At 41.7% G+C, this 20,058-nt stretch overlaps 1 protein-coding gene across 6 annotated transcripts in view; it reads left to right on the forward strand.

Moving 5' to 3' along the window:
• STARD13 (StAR related lipid transfer domain containing 13) overlaps positions 1-20,058 on the forward strand; it is a 493,326-nt gene that overhangs the window by 257,312 nt on the left and 215,956 nt on the right. For 4 of the 6 annotated variants that reach the window (XM_024999929.2, XM_024999933.2, XM_059892086.1 and 1 more), the window contains one exon: positions 17,148-17,189. In XM_024999929.2, coding sequence (XP_024855697.1) covers positions 17,148-17,189 — 42 coding nt within the window. Of the gene's footprint in view, positions 1-7,968; positions 8,369-17,147; positions 17,190-20,058 lie in introns of those variants that run through there. The other 2 variants (XM_010810729.4, XM_005213668.5) reach the window with 2 other exon arrangements.

Raw genomic sequence — 20,058 nt, forward strand, 5'->3', positions numbered from 1 at the left:
TTAAAGTAATGCTTAAAATTCTACAAGCCAGGCTTCAGTAATATGTGAACCATGAACTTCCAGATGTTCAAGCTGGTTTTAGAAAAGGCAGAAGAACCAGAGATCAAATTGCCAACATCTGCTGGATCATGGAAAAAGCAAGAGAATTCCAGAAGAACATCTATTTCTGCTTTATTGACTATGCCAAAGCCTTTGACTGTATGGATCACAAGAAACTGTGGAAAATTCTGAAAGAAATGGACATACCAGATCACCTGATCTGCCTCTTGAGAAACCTGTATGCAGGTTAGGAAGCAACAGTTAGAACTGGACATGGAACAACAGACTGGTTCCAAATAGGAAAAGGAGTACATCAAGGCTGTATATTGTCACCTGCTTATTTAAGTTATATGCAGAGTACATCATGAGAAGTGCTGGGCTGGAGGAAGCACAAGCTGGAATCAAGATTGCCAGGAGAAATATCAATAACCTCAGATATGCAGATGACACCACCCTTATGGCAGAAAGTGAAGAAGAACTAAAGAGCCTCTTGATGAAAGTGAAAGAGGAGAATGAAAAAGTTGGCTTAAAGCTCAACATTCAGAAAACGAAGATCATGGCATCTGGTCCCATCACTTCATGGAAAATAGATGGGGAAACAGTGGCTGACTTTGTTTTTCTGGGCTCCAAAATCACTGCAGATGGTGATTTCAGCCATGAAATTAAAAGATGCTTACTCCTTGGAAGAAAAGTTATGACCAATCTAGATAGCATATTGAAAAGCAGAGACATTACTTTGCCAACAAAGGTCTGTCTAGTCAAGGCTATGATTTTTCCAGTGGTCGTGTATGGATGTGAGAGTTGGACGTGAAGAAAGCTGAGCACTGAAGAATTGATGCTTTTGGACTGTGGTGTTGGAGAAGACACTTGAGAGTCCCTTGGACTGCAAGGAGATCCAACCAGTCCATCCTGAAGGAGATCAGTCCTGGGTGTTCATTGGAAGGACTGATATTGAAGCTGAAGCTCCAATACTTTGGCTGCCTGATGGGAAGAGCGGACTCATTTGAAAAGACCCTGATGCTGGTAAAGATTGAGGGCAGGAGGAGAAGGGGATGACAGAGGATGAGATTGTTGGATGGCATCACCGACTCGATGGCCATGGGTTTGGGTGGACTCTGGGAGTTGGTGAAGGACAGGGAGGCCTGGCATATTGTGGTTCATGGGGTTGCAAAAAGTCAGACACGACTGAGTGACTGAACTGAACTGACACAGATATTAAAAGCTTACCTCCTACTTTCAAGGGGATCACAACCTAATGGGGGCATGAAATTGTTACTCTGTGGAGCTCAGTGTGTCAAGGCAGAGGAAGTAGTGTAAAGGCCCTGAGGCCAGAGAGTGTGTGCATTCAAGGAGCTGCCAGTTTCTCTATTTTCTCTGTGAAGCATCAGAAGAGTGTTTACAGGAAGGTGGGAAGGAAGAAAGTGTTCATGGCTTATGTGAGGTACCTAGAAGAGGCAAATTCATAGAGACGGAAAGGAGAATAAAAGTTACCAGGGGGTGAAGACAGAGAGGGCAAAGGAGAGTACAGGGTTTTTACTGGAGATGAAATAAAGTATTAGATAGACAGTAGTAATGCTCATACAACACTGTAAATGCATTTAATACCACTCAGTTGTATACTTATGAAGAATTAAATGATATATATTATATATTAGGTATATTTTCGGAGAAGGCAATGGCACCCCACTCCAGTACTCTTGCCTGGAAAATCCATGGACAGAGGAGCCTGGTAGGCTGCAGTCCATGGGGTCGCTAAGAGTTGGGAACGACTGAGCGACTTCACTTTCACTTTTCACTTTCATGCATTGGAGAAGGAAATGGCAACCCACTCCAGTGTTCTTGCCTGGAGAATCCCAGGGATGGGGGAGCCTGGTGGGCTGCTGTCTCTGGGGTCGCACAGAGTCGGACACGACTGAAGCGACTTAGCAGCAGTAGCAGCAGCAGGTATATTTTATCACAATAAAGCAAAAGAAAAAACAAAATTTAAGTGTGCCTGGGCCTTGAGGAGAGTGGTGACACGGTGAGACAGTCACAGTGGACAACAAGAACAAGACTCAGCTAGAGACACGGTGAAAATTTCAGGCATTTACTAGTCTACATCACGAAGATATTAAGCACAGCCAAAGATATTGATTGGAGCTTACAGCTAACACTAAATATTGCTTCCACAATAGTTCAGTGAAGTTTTAATTAATTAATGGGACAAGCACAGATTGGTGACTGTGAGCTCAGGACCCAAAATGAACGCCAGCTTCTCTAGATCTTTTGGAAACAGTTTTTGGGTTTTTTTTCATGAACAAATAGATAATACGAGATTTCATTTCAAACGTAGCCTGAAGGGAGCATGGAAGGAACAGTTGCTATATCTCATCTCTCCTGGGGAGGGAATGTGCAGGGGGAGAGGCCCGTAAGCTCTTCACCCTTCTGTTATGCGGGGGTTTGGGGCGTGTGGGGCGGGCAGCAGTGGGTCATAGCAACCCAGGCAGTTTCTTACAGAAAAGCTGAGAAACAGGAGATAATGGATTGTGACCATAGGCTCCTGGCAAAGGATTGCTGGCTTGGGACAAAGGCTCTGACAACAAAATACTGAAGTAAACAGTAGACTGCCCTTCTCCATTCTTAGGCATAAGGGTGATGGCACAGATGAGTTGAACATGGGAGAAGAAGTGGAAAAGATAAGAATTTAAGAGAATTCAGAGATACTGGCTTCATATGTATAGGAGGATAGGTGGCAGTACCTGCTTATTACCTATGGTTGGGGGTGACAGTGGTGACAGGCCTTGATCATACAGCATGAAGAAGAGAAAGAAAAAAAAATTTTTCCCCATTTGCCAAAGTTGTTGACAGTATTGTCTGTAATTTCAGAAATTTGAAATAAAGTGTCCAAAATGATGAAAGTTTAAAAATAAATTATGCTATGTCTATCCAACAAAATTCTATATATTCATTTAAGTCTATATTTCAAAAGACAACAATAAATTGGGAAAATGCTCCCAATATAATGCTAAATGAGAAAATTTTCAAAATTTGATATAAAAGTTATTCTAATTTTTATGTGTTCTAAAGAGAAAACTGAAAAGGAAAATTTATAACTCTTTCTGGTAATATTAAAGATATTTTTAATGTTTCTATTTATACTTTTCTATGTTTAAAAATCTATAACCATCAATACGTATTCAGTTCAGTTCAGTCGCTCAGTCATGTCCAATTCTTTATGGCCCCATGACTGTAGCACACTAGGATTCCCTGTCCATCACCAACTCCTGGAGCTTGCTCAGACTCATGTCCATCGAGTTGGTAATGGCATCCAACCATTTTATCCTCTGTTGTCCCCTTTGCCTCCTGCCTTCAATCTTTCCCAGCATCAGGGTCTTTTCCAAGGAGTCAGTTCTTCCCATCAGGTAGCCAAAGTATTGGAGTTTCAGCTTCAGCATCAGTCCTTCCAATGAATATTCAGGGCTGATTTTCTTTTTCAGGAATTCAGCTTCAGTATCAGTCCTTCCAATGAATATTCAGGACTAATTTCAACACACTAATTTCAACAACATTAATTGCTTAAAATTAATAAACTTTATGTAAATAGAGTGATAATGATGCCACAAGCATAATTAAGACTTGTATTTATACTAAGGAACAGACTCTAGTAATAACCAGTCATCCAAAACTATAATGTTAAATTCATTTAGTCAGTAAATGAGCCTTTATGTGCTGTTCACTAGAAAAGGTGCAAGAGATTCAGAAATAAAAGTATCAGCTCCACTGTAGAAACTCAGGACTAGTGGGGAGGCTGTGAGGAAAGTGGACAGTTGCCCCCCTACGGTGCTCTGTGATGTGTGCTTCTCTGGAGATGGGCCCAAGGTGCTGGAGGAACACAGGAGAGGAGGAACATTCACCCACCAGGATTCATGGAAGGCTTCCAGGACGAGGTGACATCTGAGTTGACTCTTAAAGGTTGAGTGAAGAAAAAAATCAGAAGAAAGGTGTTCAAGCAGAAGAAATGTATAAAGACATAGAACCGAGTGAAAGCAGTAGCTTTCTAATGTGAAGCTCATTATGCTGAAATTCAGCAGGGGTGGAGGGCGGGGGGAGAAGAAAACCTGAACGTAACTATGGGGATGGAGAGACAGAGAAAAGGTTCAGAATGTCTTCAAGATTCTCTCTTGTCTCTTGTTACTTTGCTAACATAGGACATAGAGTCAGAAGCGTAGGTTTAGAGGTAAATTTTCAGGAATATCCATTAGCAAAGTAAATGATATATAGTATCAGAGAAAAATCACTCATTTATTCTCTAAGTTTTTACTGAGCACAACTGTCAAGGGGTGATCTAGATGCTGAGGACACACTGCTGAATCAGACAGATCTAACATTGCTCAAGGTCTGCCTGTAAACAAACAAACAGAAAGATGTCCAGAGGAACCAGAGATCAAATTGCTAGGCTTCAACAGAACGTGAACCAAGAACTTCCAGATGTACAAGTTGGATTTCAAAGATGCAGAGGAACCAGAGAGCAAATTGCCAAATTCACTGGATCATGGACAAAGTAAAGGAGTTCCAGAAAAACAGCTACTTCTGCTTCATTGACTGCATTGAAATCTTTGACTTTCTGTATTTTTCTAGATCAAAACAAACTGTGGAAAATTCTGAAAGGGATGAGAGTACCAGACCACCTTACCCATCTCCTGAGAAACCCGTGCATGGGTCAAGAAGCCAGTTAGAATTGGATGTGGAAAAAGACTGGTTCAAAATTGGGAAAGGAGTACGACAAGGCCATATATTGTCACCCTGCTTATTTAATTTACATGCAGAGTATATCATGCGAAATGCCAGGTTGGATGAATCACAAACTGGAATCAAAAATTCCCGGGAGAAATATGAATAACCTCAGATATTCAGATGACATAAGAGCCTCTTGATGAGGGTGAAAGAGGAGAGTGAAAAAGCTGGCTTAAAATTCAACATTCAAAAAACTAAGATCATGCATCTGCCCCCATCACTTCATGGCAAACAAAAGGGGAAAAAGTAGCAGCAGTAAGAGTTTATTTCTTGGGCTCCAGAATCACTGTGGATAGTGACTGTGGCCTTGAAATGAAAAGACACTTGCTCCTTGGAAGGAAAGCTATGACACGCCTAGACAGTGTATTAAAAAGCAGAGACTTTTTAATCACTTTGCCAACAAAGGTCCATATTAGTCAAAGCTATGGTTTTTCCATGCAGATGTATAAATATGAGAGTTGGACCATAAAGAAGGCAGAGTGCCAAAGAATTCAAACTGTGGTGCAGGAGAAGACCCTTGAGAGTCCCTTGGATTTCAAGGAGATCCAACCAGTCAATCCTAAAGGAAATGAGTCCTGAACATTCATTGGAAGGATTGATGCTGAAGCTGAAGCTCCAATATTTTGGCCACCTGATGTGAAGAACTGACTCATTGGAAAAGACCCTGATGCTGGGAAAGGTTGAAGGCAGGAGGCGAAGGGGACAACAGAGGATGAAATGGTTGGATGGCATCACCAACTCAATGGACATGAGTTTGAGCAAGCTCCAGAAGATGATGAAGAACAGGAGAGCCTGGTGTGCTGCAGTCCAAGGGGTAACAAAGAGTTGGACACAACTTAGCGACTGAACAACAACAACAACAGGAATAAGGATTTGCTTGATTTCTTTTCTTCGAAGTAGGTGGTATTGTCATCTGCTCAAGGTGAAGACCCCAGGAGGCAGGGTAATCTTTAAGGTTCAGCTTTGGAGTAGGACTCCTGGAAAATGGGAGTGGATACTGCTGCTGCTGCTAGGTTGCTTCAGTCGTGTCCGACTCCGTGTGACCCCACAGACAAGGACCTGTATAAAGGTCTCCAAGTAGCCCCACTGAGTTCAGAAAGCTTGCATTTGTGGCTGCTGCATCTGCACAGTGGTAAGCTTCCCTCCAGCAGGGTCAGCAGCTGGGCAGTCAGGGAACTTTGTTGTGCTGTGTAGCACCTGTTCTGTTCTGGGAATATCCCTCTAGTCTTTCATTTGGCTTCTGTTGCACAGTCCTGAATTCATGGCCCCTTCAACAGACAGAACTAAACAAATCTGCAAGGCCAGAATTTATCTTCAAATTAGTCACTGAAAAGAAAACCCCTAATCGATGACATCTGAATATAAAATATGTATTAAAGTAGAAAGTATCAATAAGTAAGGGCCCAGGATCTTTAGAGCTAAATGATCAGTGAAATGGCTGGAATGCTCCTTGTATTGTTCTATTCCAGTGCATATAATGTAACAACGACTGCCTCTGTTTGATTCAATTAGAGATCCTTTTTTAAAAGTTAAATACGCCGCTTCCCTGGGAACATAATTGTGAAACGTTTTGTCATTATACTGTACAGCAGTCACTTTAAGATAACACAAATCTTGCTTCTTGCTGAGCATTTCCTTACTACTACATGCAAACAAAACAGAGGATGTAATCAAAAGGGTATTTGGCATGAGTCCAGAAAGCAATGTGAATTAGTTTACAACTGGCCGCCATAGTTTCAAGTCTGTTTCTGATCCATGACTTATTGCTTCATAGCTGATCATTTCAAAGGTTTACCAGGATGGCACAGAAAAGCTCAGCTCAGCCACTACCTTCTAGCTCATTCCAAAGTATTTCAGTCGAGAACATTGTTGAATATTTAAAATAAGAGAATATAAGACAATAAAAATGGTTTTAAACATCATTTCCCCCCCCCATTTTCTACCAACAGTATAAATTAGTGGAGGGAATATTTACTAAAAGTATAGAATTGCAGATGGAAACTTTAGGAAGCCGCTAATTTCTACTCCTTAAGTCAATAGCAATTTATATAATAGAGAGAGGATTGGATAGTTTAATTTTCAGATTTCACATGGAGCATCTGAATTAAAAAAAAAAACAAAACAGCTGACTAAATTCTTGTTCTTATTTAGCATCCGATACAAAGGCAATTTTGTATTTTTTGTAAATTGATTTTCAAGCAATTTTACTGTTTAAATAATTCAGAAATTCTGTTTTGAAATAGTTTAGTTTCTCTAGCCAAACTTGAGATGTATGACATTCATCACATCTCACATCGTTGAGTACATCAGATGTCTTAATTACATTCTATAAAGGTCCTCCAAGCCCTTTAAAAGCAAAGCTTTGAGAAGAGGAGGACACCCTGAGGCTTGTCTTCACCTTTTGAGGCAGGCTTTAGAGCCCAGAGAAATGACTTGGACACCACCTCCTCAGGTATTTCTTAAAAGATTCGGTATATTTCCTGCCTTGTCCCTGCAAGAATCAGGGTTGATTTCAAATTATAAGCCTACTTCATGTTATTGGCTAAAACGCTTTTATTTTCACATTTCACTTCCTCATAATACCTACTTTTCTAACTGTATACATATTTTAATGCTTTACCAGAATATGCAAGTTTATTTTATGTAGGCTTCTCATGATTTGACTTTAATATTTACAGATTAGTTTCCTCACACTCAATGACTATGCAATGAATAAGTAATTTTAGTTTGATTGTAGATTGCAGCCTGAAGATCATTTCATTCATGAAACCAGAAAAGACTTCTGTTAGAGCACCAGTATCTAACTCCATAAAGGCCAAACTGAGGAGCCCATTTCAAGTGACTTGAATTCAGGAAAACCATGATGAGCTTTTTCGGCACCAGCTGTGGCTTAGTGTAAAATTTTTGTAATGGTTGTAATGGTGGCGGTTTCTGTGAGTGAAAAATGCAAAGTATCGAGAAATGGGAAGAATATGGTTCAGCCCCTGGTCTCTGAGTGAAAAGAGGGGTGGAAACTCCGTAACTGGGGGCCCATCCGAACCATGCTGTCAGATTTAGGGGAGGGAGGGAGGAAGAAAAAGCTCGCTGGGGGAAGGAGTGGGGCGCCAGACCGTCCCGGAGAGAAGGGGGAGGGAAGGACGGGAGGGGACGGGAGCTGAGGAGCGCCGAGCCGAGGGGAGGGAGGATAGGGAAAGTGGGAACAGAGTAGAGGAGTGGACGGAGCGCAGAGGTGCCCTTGCGTAGCGCGCGCAGTGGAGACGCATCCCGGCCGCTGCGCGGGAAGGCGGAGGTCCCATGTCGCGCCCGCGGCTGGTCCCGGGACCCCAGCGTGAGTCCCGCGTCTGGCGATCCGAGTCGCTGGGAGTCTGAGCTGCGGGCCACGCGGGAGTGGCGGTGGCAAGCCCCGCTGGTCGTTATGAGGACGGATCTAAAATGACCGGCAAGCGGAAACCTCTCCAAACGCAGCTCAGGCGGTCAATCAGTGAGCAGTTGCGGGACTCCACTGCCAGAGCCTGGGATCGGCTGTGGAAAAACGTCCGGGAGAGACGGCTGGCAGGTCGGTGGCCCCAAGACTCGGGACTGCGCGGGGGCAGGAGGAGGTGCGGCCCGCGTCGCCCGCCCCGGCCCACCGTCCCGCCGCAGCTCTGGGCTCCGACACAGGTTTTCCGAGCCCCTCGCTGGACCGGGTCGGAGCGCCCAGGCTCACCGCGCTCAGTCTTTGCGCGCGCTGGACTTGGTGGTGGGTGTGGGCTCCGCCCCGCGCGCGCTGACAGTCTGGCAGGGCGCTGCGCTCCCGGCGTGAAGCCGGCGTGGGGGTTACCTGGGGAGTCTTTCTTAAGTGGCCGCTTTTCCTGGGCTGGCCCCGGCTCCGCCGCTATCCACCCGCCCTAGCCCAGTGAATGAATGAGTGCCCAGCCCAAGCGGCCCTCCGGGAGAGTGGTTCCTCTCCCAGCTTCGCCTTTTCCACGAGGGACGCGTCTACTGCCTGTGTGGGAGGAGGAGTCAGACAAGGCCAGGGAGCATACCCAAGGCTCTGGGAGACAGATGTTTACGGGGTAGAGGATTTGGGGAAAGACAGATGGACAGTGGTTGGTGCTGGCTGATAGCTGCCCACCACCTCTGTCCAGCTGTGGATCAGGTTCTCCTTACTTTGGGGCTGCGAAAGAGGGGCCTCCCTTTTGGAATCCATTGCTCATGAATCAGAGGAAGAGAAGAGGTGATTATTCCGAGCCAAGAGGTCATTAAGAATCCTTGCTTCGGTCAGAAGGCCAGTCTCCTCCTTAGCTCTTTCTCCAGCTTCCTGGCTGTGGTCTTTCTTCTGGGCATGCTCCTTGGAGCTACCACCTTGTAGGGCCAGGGATGTAGGAAGTGGTCTGAGCCTTCTCAGAGTCCATGCTGGAGCATTAGGTCTGGTCAGTCACCACATCATACCTGCCACAATAAGGGAAGAAAACCCTACTCCACAGCACCCTCCCCAGGCAGTGTAGGATTTAGGACTGCTTTCCCCAAGTGTTAGCAGCTGGAAGATATTTCTGGAATTGAGGGCATGTGGATGGAAGGGCCCCCTGAGCTGACTGTTAGTGGAGTCTCTGGATCTTCTGGCCTACTCTGTCTCCAGCAGCATCTCCTGAGTGGGCCAGTGACCACAGGGGTGGAAGAGAAGTCAGGAGAAGAAAAAGGGGTGACGCCTGGACAAAGGGCAGGGCTGCCAAGGGTGGGATGGAAGAGTTAACCTCCTCTGGGCTCCTCCCCCTTGTTTCTCTCGAAGAGCTATAGAAGTCCTTTGCAAGATGTTTTGCCCTTTCTCCCATGCAGCCACATATCTCCATCAGTCTGACAGCATTCTCGAGTAGATGCCCAAAGTCTGTGTCTCCTTGAGCTGGATCTTTATCAACCTAACTGGTCAAATTAGAAGTGGGGATCATAGATGGTTCCAACATTCAGTAGTGTCAGCATAGACTGGTCATCCCATAGTTTCTCTCCAATACAGTGGCCCCATTTAGTAAGCACCCAAGAAATAAACAGACTTTGCAGTCTGAACCCAGAAATAAGTTGTGGTAACTCACTAGTTTTACTGTTGATTTTTAAGACCTGTATGTTCACTGCAGACCTCAATTAATAACAATTAATAACTTTCCTGGTTATCATGCTAAATTGTATAATCTACATGATGGATGGTGTTAGAGAAATTATTGTGGTCTAGTAAATTTTGTTGCTCATTACTGCAGAATGCTTACTGCAAATGTCTCCTTCATAGCTTCTGTTATTAAGTTTGTTAAGTTTGTTAAATCAATGGATCCTCAGGAAACAAGAAGTCTTTCCAGGAGGGCTGCCAAGGCTGTACTGGGTTTTTATAGAAGCTGAGGCCAAGGATGACTGCAGCCTTGTCTGTTTAAAAAGATCTGGGAAGGAAGAGAGCATAATGTAAAGTCTGAAAACCATTGCGATTTTCCAGGGAAGTCATATATTCACACTGATTTTAGACACTGCAGTTTAGTTAGGGCAGTGGAGAGAAAAAGTTTTGATTCTGGAAAGTAAGCAATAGGTAGAGATTTTTAAGATAATGAAATATAGACATTAAGACTAAAAGTGGCTTCAGAATGGTTAAGTGTAAGAGTTTTCCCAGAGTAGTGTAATTATTTTTTTTAAATAGTGGTGTGAGGTTTTAAAATGTTTAATCAGAATATTAATATCTGCTCACCCATAATCTGCTTACCACTCTGCTAACAGCAGATGCCAGCAGGTTATTCAACTGGGACCAAACAATCCCCTGTGAAGAGACTTCAACCTCTGCTTCTCTAAGCGAGCTGGGATGCCTGCCACAAAACCAAGCCAACTCCATGAAGGAGCTTTTAGATGCAAATTGATTTTCTTGGGTTTTCTTGCAAAGGTAGCTAAAATATGGAACTTTGGCTATGAGGCACTGAAATACTTACGTTATTAATGTTGGCATCAATTCTAGGTGAAAGTGTTTTTCATTTGTAAAAGCCTTCTTTATATGGTTTACTTCACAGTGTCATAATAACCAACTATATGAGTGTACCCCAGAGAGAATCTGCCCCCTCAAGGGATGTGATGGGGCTATTGGCTTTTTTTTTTTCCTACTGTGCTGGTACTTCTTTAATTTCCCTAAAATTTTCTTCTTTTTCTTCTTTCAGTATTTACTTGCTTATTTAGCTGTGCCAGGTCTTAGTTGTGGCAGGTATGTGGAATCTAGTTTCCTGACCAGGGATCAGACCCTGGCCCCCTGCATTGGGAGCATGGAATCTTAGCCACTGGACCACCAGGGAAGTCCCATCTAAAATTTTCTTCCTATTACACTTAGTCAATAGAACAGTATTCAAAGTGCTTTATAACAAACTTGTATTTTTTGTCTGGAGCATTCTGAAGGTATCTGATGCTCTCTTTTGCTTTTTAACATCCTGAGGCAAGAAATCCTTATTCTAACTCACTTTTCTCTTCATGAAAGTTCTGCCTTGTCAATGTGACAAAAAGATAAGAAGTAGTAGAACTGTTTAAACATACTGAAGCCTGTCGATTTCTGTGTGGAAAGAGTCTCCTAATGCTCGTCACAATGATACAAATAATGAAGCTGATAGAAGGATAAGGTTTTGAATGATGTTCAAATATGTTCACTTCATTACAAAATTATACAAAGGCATTATTGGTAAAGAAGAACTGATACTGGGAGCTCTGCTTGGGCTTTGCAGTTCTGGAGTAGCTGCCAGATTTTCATCAGATTGTGGTGTTTTTGCCAACATGTACTTCTTAATTACCTAAGACTCTAATCCTCATAAGGGTCAATGAGAGTTTTTCTCACCTGTCATCTCAATATTGATCATTGTAATAATGGTGGTAATTGTTGTTTATTCCTGAGATGACAAAGTTAGTTAGTGTTCAAACAAGTGTTCTGATTCAAGTTGTCAGAAGTCAAAGGTCACCTGTGCCCACTTTGTGTTATACCACACTGCCTCTCCATGGGCCTTACGGAGACACATGGACCTCAATTCCTTTTGCCAAGTCTCTCTGTCATTTGCAATTAGTTTTAAAAAGAATAAGTAAATTAATTGGAAAAATTACTCTTTCCCTCTACAGTGACGAGGAGAACCCTATGCACCAAGTGCTTGCCCCCCAGTCATCCTATTGGGCTGGGCAGTGTATGGGCTCATAGAGAGTTGAAACAAACAAACAGCCATATATCTGCCTTGTTGGGGCCCTTATGTGTGTGCTCAGCCCATTATTACTGCTGCAAGAAGCCAAAGGCCACAAGAAAGAAATGTCATAAAGCCTCAATGCATGTTTCTTCAAGGTGGATGAGTGACAGGTTCTTTGGCCTCTCCAGTTCCCTAATCAGCCACCACTGATGACAGTTCTTGACCTTTATAGCATCATTAAATTCTCTAGACAGAAGCACACCCTTTAGCTTTTGGTCTTTGTAAGCAGCTTCCTCAGTGGCTCAGCAGTAAAGAATACGCCTGTGATGCAAAAGACAGAGAAGGCCCCGGGTTCAATCCCTGGGTCAAGAAGGTCCCCAGGAGGAGGGCATGGCAACCACCCCAGTGTTCTTGCCTAGAGAATCTCATGGACAGAGGAGCCTGGTGGCCTGCAGTCCATAGGGTCACAGAGAGTTGGACACAACTAAAGCGACCAAGTACTCATGCAAGCAGCTTGAACTACTTCTCAAAAGCTAAGGTCTGAAAAAAATCCAAATGAGTTTTCTGAAGCTTTCTGCTCCTTTATTGAAACCTAACTGTTTTGATGGAGATGTAATCCATATATTTGATTCCTTTATACTCACATAACAATATTTAGGTAGGTTGTAAACTAATTGATGTCGAAGTCTTTTGATCTCTTTCATTGTCTCATTCTAAATCATTTCTCTTAGACACAGGACGTTATATTGCTGCTCAAAATAAAACTAACCTAAAGCACTGAAAAGTTTGAGTTTTGTTAGAAATGCTAATTCCACCAAATTTCAGTGAGTTCTTGTCATGTTAAAACAGGTTTATTCATCCTCAAAGTCAACAGCAGCATCCTGTGATGTGATGTAAACATGAGATTGGGTCTTTAATGCAGAGTGGGATCAAGAATAGAACACGGGCCATAAAAATGTTCCTTATTAAAATCTAAAGGGGTTCCATGATAGCAAGAAGTATAGGATCACGATGATACTAGCTGATCCTTTTCATTTGTTTTATATGTGTTTTTCCTTTTTATTCTCACTTTACTGTAAAGAACACCCCATCCTACTCTGTTGGGTTTTTACTTTTTAAACATCTCTTGAAAAGGGAAACAAGAAAAAAAAATCTGAGTCAGGCAAATATACAATGAAAATCAGAGAAAGAGAGCACATTACCTGTGCCAGGGTTCTTCTCAGCCTTAGCTACCCACAGGGTGACCTGGAGCCTTTCAGAAACACGAATGTTTCAGTGCCTCACGGAGACTCCGATTCAGTTCACTTAGGGTCCAGGGATCAGTATTTTTTAAAGCTCTGCAGATGGTTCCAGTGCACAGTCCAGGTTCAGAGTCACTGACCTGTGTTAACTACCATATGATAACTCACAAAAGTCTGTGTCTAGTACTGATGCAAGATCATAGTCTAAGTCCTTAACAGAAGTTTTGCTTAAGTGAAGTTGGAATGAGCTTGTTATTATACAGGGACAGGGGGAAAAAAAGGCCAGTTTTCCTGGAGCATAAGAAAAAAGGTGGTACAAGTAGGTGGTAGGAGATCATGTCAGAGGTATGGGTAGAGCCAAGCTATAAGATCAAGTTGGGCTTTGTTGCCAGGGCAAGGAGGTTGGATTCGGTTCTGCGTGTGATAAGCAAGCTTCCCTGATGGCTCAGAGGGTAAAGAATCTGCCTGCAATGTGGGAGAGCTGGGTTAAATCCCTGAGTTGGGAAGATCCCCTAGAGAAGGGAATAGCAACCCACTCCAGTATTCTTGTCTGGAGAATTCCATGGACAGGGGAACCTGGCAGGCTACAGTCCATGGGGTCAAAAGAGTTGGACATGACTGAGCAATAAGCAAAGGATTTTAAACAGAGGAGAGACAGGACTTGAATAAGTTACTACTGGAGTGGTCTAGGTGAGAGAGAAACAGTGGCACGAGTGGGAGTGACAGTCATGGAAATGGAGAGAATGGGACAGATTTGGGATATGTCTTGAAGGTAGGATGACAGTGTTGACATTTTCAGTTGGAGGCTGATGGAGAGGGTTCAAGAGCCCCTAGGTTTGTAAGGCCATGGGCTGAGATAGGGACACGTGGCATATTTGTATCTTGCAATTGCAAGAGACACTTTTTTTTTTTTTTTTTGGCATAAGCCAGATGAAGAGTAATCCCATGGATGGAGGAGCCTGGTAGGCTGCAGTCCATGGGGTCGCTAGAGTCGGACACGACCAAGTGACTTCACTTTCACTTTTCACTCTCATGCGTTGGAGAAGGAAATAGCAACCCACTCCAGTATTCTTGCCTGGAGAATCCCAGGGACGGGAAACCTGGTGGGCTGCTGTCTATGGGGTCGCACAGAGTTGGACACGACTGAAGCGACTTAGCAGCAGCAACAGCAGCAGCAGCAGCAGAGCAAAGATACCTATTAGATTCCAGTGTGTGTGTGTGCTCAGTCGCTCAGTTGTGTCCAACTCTTTGAAACCCCATGGACTGTAGCCCATTTCTGTCCATGGGGTTTCCCAGGAAAGAATACCAGAGTGGGTTGCCATTTCTTCTCCAGGCGATCATCCTGACCCAGGAATTGAACCCATGTCTCTTGCATCTCCTGCATTGGCAGACAGATTCTTTACTGCTGTGCCACCTGGGAAGCCCCATTAGATATCCTAAGTAAATGTCAAAGATTTAGATGTACAAGGAAAGTTTTGGGAGAAAAGTCAAATACAGAGATAGAAATCTGAGAGTTATTGGCATATGACTATTATAGAGTAAAGCCTTTGGACTGGATGGGGTTACTTAGGATGAGAATATAGTTAAGAGGAGATGCCAAGGACCAAGTCCTAGAGTATCCTTTATTTAGAGCACAATATGTATGTACTGTATGTACTGTACATACATATTGTACATACTGTATGTACATATACATGTGCTAAATTTCTGGAGAATAAGAAAAAGCAGCCCTGTTCCTAAACTCAACCTTCTGGTGACTGAATAATAGTAGTGATATATTAAATAATCTTTAGTGACAGATTTACTTGATCCCAGAACTGTTGATGAATAAAAAATAATCATAAAAATATATCTCACTTTATTAATAAAATATGCGTTTTTAATTTTAAAATGATACTGCAAAGTAAATTTTAAATGACATTTAAAAGAAAGACTTCTTAAGGTTGCCCCCATAAAAATTAAAATATAGTTGATTAGATAAAAATGGTGTTAGAAGGAATACTTCTATGGTTACTGTGACTTGTTGGCCCCATATGTGGTGGGGTAAGAAGTTTATATTGGAAAGGTGATTTCTCCAATATCTTTTTATCTAGGAATAGGCTAATCAAAGTTTAGCTTTTAAGAAAGATTCTATACTATATTGAATTTTCTAAGGTTGCATCATTTGCTGACTTTTACCAATTATGGTCTTTCCATAATAAAGATGATTGAAGGGAAATTTCTCAGAGAAAAATAGGTAACCAAGTCTTTAAGTTTTTGTGTTTTTTTTAATGAGGATAACTTAAATATGACCTAATCTACAATATGCTGCCTAACCCTTGGAAGTAACGGTTTCTTCCTAGAGCTGGAGCAAAGAAAGGACCATGTTAGTTATTTGTGGGTGATTTCTCTGAATAGGAGACAGGAGCCCTACCAGTTGGCCAAAATTCCTTAAGAAGACCATCTGATACCATTTTTGTTAGTCACCAAGCTGGTCACTTACTTGGACATGGAGCACATCTAATGAAATTAATATATATTCTTTTTTTTTCTTTTTTAATCTTCTGTTGAACAAAACAACTTAGGGGTTTATCCAACAGTATATTTCTATTCTTCCCTTTTGCAAATTTGTGTGTGTGCTTAGTCGCTCAGTCGTGTCCAACTCTTTGCGACCCCGTGGACTGTAGCCTGCCAGTCTCCTTTGTCCATGGGGATTCTCCAGGCAAGAATACTGAAGTAGGGTTGCCATGCCCTCCTCCAGGGGACCTTTCCAACCTAGGGATTGAACCCAGGTCTCCAGCTTTGCAGGCGAATTCTTTACCATCTGAGCCACTAGGGAAGCCTATTTTGCAAGTTTAGGGATATTGCAAAATGAAAACAAGCATGGTTTGAAGAGTGTTGCAATGTTCCTGGGTGGGTGCCATTTTTTTTCCCCCAAAATCCTTGAGTGTTTGGTCCTAAAGCAATCGAGTTGAAGGACAAACATTTTTGTCACGTTTGTATTTAGTCAATAAGTATTTATTGAGCCATTAAATAGCATCCTTGTCAAAGCATGTTGGGACTGTAGTGCAGGATATTAATTCAGGACTGTGGTTTTATCCTGGCAAAGCACACAAATTTTATTTATTATGCCACCCAAATCACTTAACTCATCTGTTTAACCAGAAATAGAACAGGCTTCCAGAAAATGCTAAAGGACAGTATAGAATGCACCATGACTACACAATATTGTATTTGCAAACCTGCTGTGTTAAGCTATCTTATCTTCTCAGGCAGAATATTTCCTTAGTAACATTTTTATCTAAGATAAAATGTTCAGAACCTTATGGTTCTGTTATTTTGTGTAGTGGAGCATATTTTAATCTATATTTCATCATGGCATACCATGGTTGTTGAATACTTCTTTCTCCTTCCTATATATGAAATTAAATGGACCACAGAGATAATTATACAACCTCATGAAAAGTGATATATTTACCAGCAGTGATTTTAACTGGAAGTCTTATATGCTTCTTATCCTCTCTACATCTGGATAAAGTGAAAACACGACCAGTTTTCTTGAAGGATCTTTAAAAGTGTTTTCCACTGAAATTTAATAATTGCCATTAGAATAATGTCCTTAAAGTACAAATATTTTAATAACTGGAAGGTGTGACTGTGTAAGTTAAACTTATCTACTGCCGCATAAGAATGTATGGTTTGTCACAATGACATCACAAAGGTGGCTTCTCTTTTTTGGCTGATGCTGAGTTGCATTCATTGCAGACCTCTTGAAAAACATGATGGATTGCACGTATCTTAGCCAAGAGGAGTTGTCCCCATGGTCTTGGAAATAAATTGCATCTTTATTTTAGTCCCAAGAAAAGATTCATAAGCAATAGGTTTAAAGAGGAGCAATTGTTAGAATGAAGATAAGTGGGAAAAAGAGAAGCTTTTACATATTTCAACCATTGTCTTATAGGCTGTTTTACTCTTTTTGGAAAGAAAGAAGAGCGGCTTTATGGTAAGTATTTGATTTCTAATTCTTGAATCTAAATCAAAGCAACAATGACAAATGAAAAATTACTCTTAACCATTTAGAGAACACTGTAGTGGTGGAAAAAGGATTGAAGCTATTTGAGATATCATCATTTGTATAAAGTCACAGCTGTGTAATGGTAATTAACATCTGTGAAATTAGCATCAGTTCAGCCATAGTGTTGATATAAATGTTTGGCATAGCTATGGCTACAATGCTGGGAACATAGATTTCCTAGTATCTTGAAGCCATGTTGTTTTACTTTTGTTGTGTACAATGTAATGGAGGGTGGGGGTTAGTGGTGTTCTGGCATGATGAAAGATTACTGGCATACATCAGGGTATAGTGGTTAAGAGCAGGGGACCCCAACTCCTGGGCTGCAGGCCAGTACCTCTGTCCGGGTTACACAGCAGGAGGTGAGCGTTGGTCTGGAGAGCAAGCAAAACTTCATGTGTTGCTCCCCATTGTTTACATTACTGTCTGAACCATCCCCTCCTCACCCCATCTGTGGAAAAATTGTCTTCCACAAAACCGGTCCCTGGTGCCAAAAAGCCTGGGGACCACTGGTTAAGAGCAGTTACTGGAGCAAGGCTACGTGGGTTTAAATCCTGCTCCCACCATTTAGTCAGTGGATCCTTGGGCAAGATAAATAATCTTGATGTTCCTAAATTTCCCCATCTTTAAAAAGGAGGACAAGCATAGTACTTATCTCATAGGGCTCTCCTGAGGATTAAATGAGTTAATATTTTCAAAGGATTTAGCATAATGTCTGACTCCTTAATTAACATTGTATAAGAGTTTATTTTAAAAAATACAAGACAAATAAATAGACAGATGGATATAGATGCATAGATGCATCCTCTGTGAAGAATAGACATGTTTTCTGATAAGCAAGAGATGCTTTTTGCTCTAGCCTTAAACCACCCACTCGCTTCATACCTGGATTCATCTGCCTTGTTTCCATATTTAATGGACCCATTCTAGATCCCATTTTAGGGATTTCAAAGAGCTAAAAGATTAGTTTGATATGAATGGAATTAAAAATAAATCAAATAGTACATATGTTGCTAGTATGGTTGGCAGCATCTTGTGCAAGTCTGTTAGTGTTATAGCATGAATCATTCATTATACTCACATTTTATCTTTCTGAAAGATCATCAATTACAGTTTGTTCATCAAAATACCATCAGCTTTAAAGCTGTGCAACCAAGATTCATTTCCATGTCCTTGGCCTAAAGGGAATCTGATGGAGGCCTAATGAAAATGAGAGAAGTTGGACTAGATAATCTCTAAGGCCGTATTTAACTTTAAAGATCAATGAGTCTATAAAACTAGCTTGTGTGTCTAAAGGAAGCTTAATGCCCTGAGTCTTAGTTCCTTTTCTGTCTGGATTTCATTGGATGTTTCGATAGACTAGGAAAGGGCAGAAGCCCAGAAGTATACCCCAGGATACCTGCCGATGTCATTTCCCATGCCTCTCTGGTTACCTAACTTCCATCAACTGCAGCAACTTAATTGGTACTTTGTGTTATTGGAATGCTACTTTCTGTTATTGGAACTACATCTGCCAGAATTGGAAAAGGAACGAGGAGGAGAACAAGCTAGGAGTCCAGGGCCTGCAGTCACCAGGAGAATCTCCCTGAAACACACACAGGCAGGGCCCAGTGCTCAGACTGGCCCCACACTTGGTTTAAGCTCTACTGTTACAATCTTGAAATTATTAATCATTGTTGAATGAAGGGCCAACATTTTTATTTATACTGGGTAGAGCAAATGATGTAGCTAATCCTGCATTCAGAAGCCAGTCTCTTGTATAGTCATGTCTTGATTGGTGAGTTCACTCTCATTGATAATTTTGTATTATTTAAGATAAAACTGACTTGTAAAATTACAGGACATTAGATCTGGGAGGAGCCTGCAAGCTTTTCCCGGAGCATCTACAGTCTACAGTCCATAGGTTGTGTGCCCCATGCTCTTGGGAAGGTGATCTCCCAAAAGAGAAGTTATTTGTTTTCTTTTATTATTCATTGATTCTGGCAGCATTATTATGAAATAAGGCAATAATTTTACCCCTGGTGTTTGCAGAGTTATAATGATTATATTTTGTTACTATGTATATTGAAGCAAATATTTTAATAGTTTTTTAAAAGTATTGTATTGGTTAGGTAAAATAGGAGGTTGGGACAAATTGCCCATTCGTGGTACGCTAAACTTTCAGATCCATGGCTTGTTTTTGAAAACAATTCATCTGTTTCATAATTTAAAATTTATTTACAATATCCATAATAGGTTATTCATTAAACCACTGCTATTAAAACCACTAAGGCTATTTCCCGTTTAGATTTCACCTAGGACTACTTACTAAGAAAAGGAAATTAGGAGAGGTAGTAATAAAGCCTATCATTTATCACCAGGGATTCCCAGCACATATCCACAAACATTTTATTTTATCAGGATGTCCATCTATCTCTGTGAAGAATACTAAAGTTGATGGAGTCTAGGCTCATAACGTTGCATAGGTTAGAGCCTCCTTTGCTATGTCTAGAAGTCCCCATTTAATGATGTAAAAAAAAAAAAGAAAACCAAAAACAAAAGAAGACGTGTTTCTGTGTTTGAAAGTTAGGTTCATTATTTAATGTAAAGTATTTGCACAATTGAATAAAAAGAAGAGTGTGTGCATTTCATTTCTCTTGAGCTACTTCAAACAAGAATGTGTTTGTGTAGTCCTGAATAGGAAAAAAGTAGGCAGATTCAGCTACCCTGAATTGGACCCTATTGTAAGCCAGGCATTGTGCTAAGGCTTCACGTGTTTTCTCATTTGATGCCCAGGCTTCAGAGCAAGTACTCCCAGGGT

This window comes from Bos taurus, chromosome 12 (assembly GCF_002263795.3).
Source record: "Bos taurus isolate L1 Dominette 01449 registration number 42190680 breed Hereford chromosome 12, ARS-UCD2.0, whole genome shotgun sequence".
Lineage (NCBI taxonomy): Eukaryota > Metazoa > Chordata > Mammalia > Artiodactyla > Bovidae > Bos > Bos taurus.